This window comes from Echeneis naucrates, chromosome 8 (genome assembly GCF_900963305.1).
Source record: "Echeneis naucrates chromosome 8, fEcheNa1.1, whole genome shotgun sequence".
Lineage (NCBI taxonomy): Eukaryota > Metazoa > Chordata > Actinopteri > Carangiformes > Echeneidae > Echeneis > Echeneis naucrates.
The window spans coordinates 769,986-778,783 of record NC_042518.1 but is presented as its reverse complement, the minus strand read 5'-3'; the positions used below and the strand labels follow the sequence as shown (position 1 = coordinate 778,783).

At 50.8% G+C, this 8,798-nt stretch overlaps 2 protein-coding genes across 2 annotated transcripts in view; one reads left to right on the top strand and one right to left on the bottom strand.

The window, feature by feature from the left end:
• Positions 1-205: 205 nt before the first annotated feature.
• Positions 206-4,247, bottom strand: LOC115046966 (E3 ubiquitin-protein ligase RNF25-like). The gene is made up of 10 exons (XM_029507542.1): positions 4,168-4,247; positions 3,219-3,290; positions 2,515-2,611; positions 2,379-2,446; positions 2,227-2,296; positions 2,069-2,140; positions 1,575-1,721; positions 1,405-1,494; positions 1,185-1,322; positions 206-1,085 (listed from the first exon to the last, which is right to left on the bottom strand). The coding sequence occupies exons 1-10, from the start codon at positions 4,230-4,232 to the stop codon at positions 444-446; spliced, it is 1,461 nt and encodes a 486-aa protein (XP_029363402.1). The 5' UTR covers positions 4,233-4,247; the 3' UTR covers positions 206-443.
• The window catches only part of LOC115047192 (anaphase-promoting complex subunit 2-like), a 5,861-nt gene continuing 257 nt past the window's right edge, over positions 3,195-8,798 (top strand). Inside the window, 18 exon segments of the mRNA XM_029507984.1 lie at positions 3,195-3,482; positions 4,462-4,570; positions 4,764-4,820; positions 4,822-5,014; positions 5,097-5,418; positions 5,660-5,792; positions 5,875-6,094; positions 6,264-6,383; positions 6,462-6,579; positions 6,810-6,988; positions 7,067-7,208; positions 7,378-7,453; positions 7,687-7,818; positions 7,820-7,853; positions 7,856-7,895; positions 7,946-8,097; positions 8,310-8,551; positions 8,626-8,796. Of these exon segments, the coding sequence (XP_029363844.1) occupies positions 4,472-4,570; positions 4,764-4,820; positions 4,822-5,014; positions 5,097-5,418; positions 5,660-5,792; positions 5,875-6,094; positions 6,264-6,383; positions 6,462-6,579; positions 6,810-6,988; positions 7,067-7,208; positions 7,378-7,453; positions 7,687-7,818; positions 7,820-7,853; positions 7,856-7,895; positions 7,946-8,097; positions 8,310-8,551; positions 8,626-8,796 (2,430 nt within the window). The 5' untranslated portion in view covers positions 3,195-3,482; positions 4,462-4,471.

The following is an 8,798-nucleotide window of genomic DNA, read 5'->3' as shown; positions in this document are numbered from 1 at the left end:
ATAATTAGCCCTTTTTAGAAGCAAACACAATTAAGAATATAAAGTGAGCCTTTTTATGCACATTTTAAGTCATGCTTTAGTTCAACATCTTTCCTTTATATGAGGATTCTGCTGTCATGTACATGTTCTTATATTCAAAATGTAAAAGTCAGAGCTTCTGCTGCTTAAGAGAAGACCAAACACAGACACTGCGACAAACTGATGTCCAGAGAACATTTAATTAGTGGTTCTTTTGAGTTATATTGCATCACAACAAAAAACAACAGCCATCGGTGTCTGATATTAGTGTGTAAGACGGGGCCAATCAGAGACCAGGGGGACGGTGATCTAAAGGAGGAAGTGACGTCACAGTGAATGTCATTTCTGCTGCAGGGCTTTAATCTAAGCAAACTCAAGATGGAGGCACACACTCGTTTGTTCATCGGCCCTCCTGGTGCCCTTTGTCATAGCACCTCCTCTCGCCCCCCCTCTCTCTCCACCACCTTCTGATGGAAACCCCTGCCGTGACCCCGGGGGGGCCCGCCACCTCTCCTGCTGTCATGGTTGTAGGCCCCTCCCCGGCTTCTTGAAGCTCGCCCATCCCAGTGGTACCGTGCAGGCCCAGGGCCCCCACTGTGTGTGGCAGAGCGGTGGGGGCCCCTTCTCCTTCCACGATGGCCTCGGCCCCCACCAGAGTCTGCAGCAGCCTTTTGGTATTCAGTTTCCACATATGGCTTGCCCCCAGACAGATCGCCTGCAGAGACCTGCCGCTCGGCGAAGGCGTCCTGGCCTTGCATCTGATGGTCATGATTCCCCTGAGCTGGAGGTCTGACCGGCCCTTCGGTGCAGTCCAGGGACAGAGAGAGTTTGTCCAGCTGCTCCGTGACGGGGTTGGCCCTCCCGTGTTGAGGTCTGGACCTGCCCCCTCTCCTCGAGCCCCGCCCCTGGTTCTGACGCCTGTGGCCTGGACCGCCTCTGCAGTTGGACAGTCCAGGAGTGAAGTTGTCCACTCTAACTCCAGAGTCCTCAGAGGATGCATTAGAGGCAGAAGGTCCCTGAGGGCCCGGGGACGTGTCTATGTCCAGGTTCCCATTTTCAGATGGAGTCTGTGGGAGTTGGAAAGAATCACCATAAATGTTTTCAACATCAAATATGAACAACGGCAGGGGACACTAACAGTAAATCTACTCTCTGATTCAACTCACCTGATTGATGTAGATCAGGAAACGATTAGACTCCTCGTCTGGGTCAATGATCCCTCCTTTAGATCTCTGTCGCTCCAAAAGCTTCTGGAGTTCAACCCACTTCTGCTGAAAGTCTGAGTCGATCGCTGCTTCGTCCAGCTGAAGAGAAACAGGGAGGTCCGTGAGTGATGGTCATAGAACTCATGGGGTAGAAATCAAGACGAGATCGGAGCTGGTTTACCTCGGGCAGCTGTGGGGCCGGAGACGACAGGAGCTGATCCACATCGTAGGCCAGCGGCTCTCGACACACCGGACACACCACCGTCAGTTCCTGTAGGAGGACTCACAGTGAGGATTCAGGGTCTCTTTGACCACAGCTGTTAACAGACAACATGGTGACCGACAACGGACCGGACAGTCGGCTCTATCTCTGGTCTTGTCCTCCTCCAGCTCCTTCTCCCGCTGACGGAGCTCTTTCTCAGAGTGGCTGACGTAGCGGCCGAGGCAGTGGGAGTGGAAATAGTGGTAGCAGCTTGTCTTGGTGAAGGTCTCCCTCTCCTGAAGACAAAGGACAAGGACAGTCAGTTACAGCCAACCATGAAGACGCTCAACACATTTAACTGTTTTACTTTTTGGTCACATTTTCAGCAGAACGAGCTCTGAACAAAACGTAAGACAGATTATTATTTTATAGTCTCATGTCACATGTCAGAGCCACACCCAGAGTGCTGTTTAAATATTTCATTTTCAAGCAAACCCCCCAAAAAGTGTCATTTTATTAGTGATGAAACTGTCAACCACTCTCTTGATTCAGAGATTAAAGAAAGAGAATAATGAAAAATATCCATCAGCAGACGAAGGTAACGAACAGTCTTCATAAATAACAAATGACGTGAAAAACACACCTTAAATCCATAGAGACAAATGACACAGTTTCCATGAGGGATGTTACTCTCAGTCAGGATTTCTTTTGCTTTCTGGAGAAGGAAAAAAAAAAACATGTCAGTGCCACAGATGAACAAACTGTACACATCCTGAAATCACATGAGAACAGTGAAGTCACCTCAATGAGCTGATACAACACCGGTGACCCCAGACAGGACTGAGCCTCCACCTGAAGACACTTCTGGACACTAAGAGAAACAGGATGAAGATGATTAGAGGTTTGATGTGAAGCTCCAGCTCAGAGGATGGTGACACAGCTTCGGTCATCACCTGCTCAGCTTATCGTCAGACAGTCCTCGTGGGTTGTGAATGGAGATGACTGGAGACGATGAGGGGTACTGTAGATAGAAAGACTCATCAGCACAATGACAATGACAACAATATAGACTTCTTTAAAAGAGGATACCTGCTGGTCGAGGGTCAAAGTCAGGGTGAGTCGGACAAACTGGGAGACAGAATCCTCTGCTGTGGACGGGTACAGGACCAGACTCACCTCCCATCCCCTGGACAGTAATAATAACTTTAACTCTAAAGAAACGTTCTTAAGAGCATCTCACAGTCGTTCACAGAAAAAGGAGGAATACTGTTTTCAGCAGAAATTTAAGAGACACTGATGATCTTTCCTGTCTGGTGTTGACAGGCAGGCTGATGTAGACTGGGGGGGCTGAGTGAACCAAACAGAGTTAATATGTCTTCAATGTGAAGGACCGGAGCAGCAGCCTCAAACACAAAGACAGACCAGAAGAGGCTGACTGAAGAGGCCTAACGGTTTGCTCTGTGTTCACACTCTGCACCATCTCTGCCTAAACACAAAGACCCGTTCCATCAAAGTTTCAGGAGCTTTCATTTTGGGCCCGTTCCTAATTTTTAATTCACAGACTGTGCTGATTTATCAGAGTTCTCTGAGTCCTCCACAAGTTAGCAAATAATGAATGTAGTCTGGTGTGACAGGTAAAAGGCCTGTGGCCTGACAGATGTTGGTGCAGCTGATCTCAGACTTGAGTTTAGGTGTGTTTTGGTGACAGTACGGTGGCCCGTAGGGAGAACAGGCAGGTGCCACCTGAGCGCCACAGTGTGGATCAGTGTCATCCATGCGGGCTGAGGGCTCACCCGTCCGGCCTCCGGTCCACCTGCAGCTCGTCCAGGTAGATGGACTGCAGCACCTCGATCTCCGACAGGAAGCTGCGGAGGACAAAAGCGCACCAGTTAAACCGGATGTTTCATTTTCAGCCGTTTTTCGTCTCTTTATCATTCACACACACCGAGCTAACGCTAGCCTGTTAGCTCACACACTGTTAGCTCGTTAGCTCCGCCGGAGCCGACACGTTTGGGCGGATGTAGGCGGAGGAGCCGCCTGCAGGTGAAAGCCGACAGGTGAGCGGCTGCTGCGGGACAATTCACACACGATGTCAACAAACTCACTCGCACGTCCGCTGCCATGACGAACCCGGCTCTGGTTGTCGTAACACACGGAGTCGACACGCCGGAAAATATCACGTAACTAGGCTAGAAAACTGAACGACGTCACCTCCGTAACGAGCGTAGGCCGCCATATTCCCGTAGCCGAGGTTTACGCTTCCTTTGAAACTTTATTCTGAAGGTCCTCACCGGAAATCGTGTCCTATTTTAAATATCAATTGACGAAAGAGTTTATTTAAAGAAATGTACCATGAAAAACGTGTTTTGAGTTAACTTTACTTATTTTAAAGGGACGAACGGAACAGGATTAGAGGAAATAAATTAACCACAAGATGGAATTTAGTAACCGCGATCGTTGACGTCCCACATTTATTTTGAATATATTGGCCGGAAGTCAGGACTCTAAATTGATTTAATTCGTGAAATAAAGTTTTTCGTTTCTCAGTGTAGCCACCGTAGTCACAAACACACACACAAGATTTAGGAGACAAGCATTATCATGATTTTGTTAACAGGCGTTTTGGTATTTAAATACGGCTGTGTTGATTGTTTTTGTAGTCGCCAACAAACCGAAGTGGTAACACAGTTAGCATGATGCTGGTAGCATGGCAGCTAGTTGTCCTCATCCGGATTTCTTTACCTTATTAAATGAAATCCATGACTATTAACGTAATTAGAACAATCATCCTGGTGCAATGATGGCATTTTCTGAGGAACCTGACAACTATGCGCTTCATAAAAAAAACTTCCGGTGAATTTTCAAAATAAAGCTGCTGAGCTTCCGCTTACCTCCAACCTAGAAGAAGAAATGAACGCGCGGTTCGAACACGCTGATTAATTATCCAGACATGAATCTGACGTCATAACGCCACACAGCAGCCGGAAGTGTCCTGTGTGCAAAATAAATCAGCTGGCTCTCTGTTCTTCAACTAAGTGTTCTGAAAATGGAGGAAGTTGTGATGGAGTCGGACTCTGCTGAGCCCTCCGGATCCGGGGCTCCTTCCCGGGTCGCTGATGCCTGGGAGACGGTCACAGCAGCTCTGGTGAGTCGGTGGAGCCCAAGAGGGGCCGGGTGTCTGGGCCCCTCATTTTATTCGAGGTTCGGGGTCATGTCACTGACCTGTCCACGCCTCTACACTAAACTGTCATGATTTAATGGAACAGCTGGTTGCTTGTTTGTCTGGTCCACTCAGGTCTAACAGGTCTAACCAACTCTGATCTCTGGTCCACTTTGAGGTTGCTCCCGGCTGCTCGGTGACAGATCGGAGCCTGTCCGACTCCCTGGCCCTGCTGGTGTGGTCAGAATCTGGACCAGCTGCTGGGCGGCTGGCTGCTGGAGACCCTGCAGATGCGTCTTTCCTCCTCTGTGGTCCCCGAGTTCTGGTCCGGTCTCAAACAGCCGGAGAATGAGCTGGACGAGAGAGGCCGGGCCTGGGTTCTCCTCACTGCCTTCAGGACCCTGCTGGACCGGCTGGACCCCTTCCTGGGTACGTCTACCAGCTGTGTGGGCCGGAGTTTTAGTTTTTAGTCTCGGCTGCAGTGTTCAAACAGCCCCACTTCTCCTCCTAGGTGGTCTGGAGCGGCTGGGGACCTGGCAGGATGAAGGTCGGGGCGGCCTCCGTGGCCCCGGACCCAGGGGCCTTCAGGAGCGGGCCTTCACCATCATCAGGGCCCACCTCCTGTTCTCCCCCTCACCCGTCCTTCAGGAGAGAGTGCTAGAGTTTTACAGCAGGACCTTCTCGGTCTACATGAACCAGGAGGGGGAGGCCGAGGACGGGGCCGAGGCCCCTGAGGGCCCCGAGGGAGGGGCCTGCCCGGGCTGTGGGGTTCCAGTGCAGCAGTGCTGGTGTCTGGCAGCACTGGAACAACTACAGGAGCTGAGCCACATCCTGTGAGTGTTCTCTGTTCAACACTCTGTCATCATGTGGAAGCTGCTAAAAAGAAGAAAAACGATAATAAAAAGAATAAACTCCTGCTGCACATTTCAGACAAGTAAAAGGCCTCAGTCCTCCATCAGACAGCAGGCTGATTCAGTTAGAGGAGCAGCTGGTGGAGATTTCATTCTGAGACAGTCGTGACACGTTTGTTTACAGTGAGGATCAGGAGTGTCTTTTTTCTGAATGTGGTTGCAGATCCAGGCTCCAGCTCCTGGAGTGGGTCAGTTCGGAGGCCGTCACGTCCATCCTGCACAAACTCATCGAGCAGCGAATGGAGCAGCACTGCAGGGGCGAGTACGAGTGCTCCTTCCTGCTGGAGTTCCAGGAGGTAAAACAAACCGTCACTGTCAATCAGGAACTACATTTCTGCAGCTTCATTTTTACGCCTGTGTGTTTGTTTCTGAGAGCAGTGGCTGGAGCTGGTCCTGGGCTGGCTTAGCAAGGTGTTTGCGAGCGAGGCCGATTCAGAGGGCGGCCCAGTACCCGTCCCCAGGATTCCCACTGCTCCCAGTGTCCAGACCGGCCAACCCACCAGCTCCGTCCTGAAGCAGTGGAGATGTCACATGCACCAATTCTTCTGCAGGATCTACGTCAACATGAGGATCGAAGAGCTTTTCAGCATCATCAGAGGTGAGCGAGAGCAGAGCTGGTTATGTCCCACTAAGTCACAATCTTAGATCACAGTTTCTCTTTTTAATGAATCGTTTTGTAGAGCGTTTACCTTTTTATTTATAGGACATAACAACAAACTGTTCTGAGTTCCTGTGTGTTTATTTCCAAGTTGTTTTCTGTTTGTCAGATTTCCCAGAATCCAAAGCTGCCATCGAAGATCTGAAGTTCTGTCTTGAAAGGACCAATCAGAGACAGCAGCTCCTGACCTCGTTAAAATCTGCCTTTGAGAGTCGTCTCCTGCATCCGGGTTGGTGTCGAGTGTCTGAAAGTGTCAGTGACGTGAAGCAGGATTTTACTGAGTCTCTGTCCGTCTGTCTGTCCTCAGGCGTCCACACGTCTGATATCCTCACTGTTTACATCTCGGCCATCAAGGCCCTCAGAGAGCTGGACCCCTCCATGGTCATTTTGCAGGTCGCCTGCCAGCCAATCCGCAAGTACCTCCGGTCAGTGTCAGTTATTCATCGGGCAGAATCTGAGTCAGCTGATATGTCTTTAAACTAGAGTGTCCTCCTGAGTCAGTGCCTGCCAGAGTTTTACAGAACATTCTGACATCACATGGAATGACCTTTGACCTTTGGACTCCAAATTCCAAGTACATTTTTCAAGAGAGGAATGTAAGACTTTGTACAGGTTTGCTCGGGATGTTGGTTAAAGTTTCTGTGGTGCGTTCCAGGACACGGGAGGACACGGTGCGGCAGATCGTGGCCGGTCTCACTGGAGACGCTGAGGGCTGCACCGACTTGGCATCCGAGCTGTCCAGAGGCGACCCAGTGACTCTGGAGATGCAGGACAGCGATGAGGAAGGAAACCACCCAGACGACTGGACTCCAGACCCCACCGACGCTGTACCAGGTCAGTGAACGCATCCTAAATCGATGCTGCTGTTGAGTTGGGTGGGTGTCACTGACGTGTCTCTTTTGAACATGTCAGATAAAATGGGCTCAAAGCGCCGCTCGTCTGACATCATCAGCCTTCTGGTCAGCATCTACGGCAGCAAGGACATTTTCATCGACGAGTATCGAGCCGTGTTGGCCGACCGGCTGCTGCACCAGCTCAACTACAACACAGCCAGGTCTGAACTCAGGCTAACGCTGTGAAAGTTCCACTTAACTATGAGCAAGTACCAGGTGCTTGGAGCCGAGGGATCATGGGTACTGTAGTGTCCAGAGTCCCTCAGCTCACCAGGCCGATGGCTCATTTTTTATAGCCTAAGATGAACTGAAGACTCTGATCTGTTTCAGGGAGATCCGTAACGTGGAGCTGCTGAAGCTCCGGTTCGGGGAGTCCCACATGCATTACTGTGAGGTCATGCTGAAGGTCAGCACGTCGTCGTTTTAACACCTTTAAACTTTTAGTCTGTTTTCATCTCCTGTGTTTTACTGGAGAAATTATCGCAAGGAGAAAGTAAGATGCACCACAGGATAATAAAAATGTTTTAAACAAGCCAGGAAAAAATGTTTCTTTAAAATGTATACAAAAGTTTAACATTTAAATGTAGATGTGAAAGATCCACAGTCTGGATGGATCACTGACCTCCTTCCTCTCTCCAGGACATGGCCGATTCTCGCAGGATCAACAGTAACATCCGAGAGGAGGAGTCGAGGCTGAGCGAGGAGGAGCAGCCCCCGCTGTCTCTGTCAGCCATCATCCTGTCCTCTGAGTTCGGGCCCCCCCTGAAGGAGGGAGAAGCTGGAGCTGCCCCCGCTCGTCTGCCAGGCCTGGAGGCCTACACGCACCGCTACGAGAAACTCAAGTGGAGGTGGACCTGCCTGCTGTCAGAAGGAAGCGTTCTGGGCCCGGTAACATCAGTTTGTGGTCTGTGTTTCAGGCCATGAGGACTCTGAGCTGGAAGCCTCACCTGGGCTCCGTCACTCTGGACGTGGAGCTGGAGGACCGAACGCTGACCAACCTCACCGTCTCCCCGATCCACGCCGCCATCATCCTGCACTTCCAGGACAAAAGTACAGCCGCTCATCTCAGAATTTAACAAAAAGCTTCAGATCATGTGGTAAATCTAGAGCTGGTCACATGAATCACTATAGCAACAAGCACAAATCAGAGATATTTACCACATCATGTCAGTATGGGATTTAATCAGTTAGGTTAGATTGACCATAAAGGACAGCTGTGAGATGTAAACAAAAACAGCAACAACAGGTTTGGTCTCCGTCAGGCTCCTGGTCGCTTGAAGATCTGAGCATGAAGTTGGGTGCCCCGAAGGAGCTGGTGCACAGGAAGTTGGCGTTGTGGCAGCAGCATGGCGTTCTGAGGGAGGAGGCGGGTGGCCGCTACTACGTGGTGGAGACGGGCTCGTCCAAGGAGAAGATGGAGAGAGGCGTGATGCTGATCGACAGCGATGAGGAGAGAGACTCCAACACAACCACCCAATCTGAGCAGAGGGAGGAGAAGCTGCAGGTGCTGACGACACACACACACACACACACACACACACAGCCCCCTCTGAACACACTGGCCTTCTGTCTGTGCAGCTGTTCTGGGCCTACATCCAGGCCATGCTGACCAACCTCGACAGCATGACGCTGGACCGGATCCACTCCATGCTCCGGATGTTCGTCGCCACGGGACCCGTCGTCACGGAGATGGACGTCAACGAGCTGGAGGCCTTCCTGCAGAGGAAGGTGAGGGAGCATCAGCTGATGGT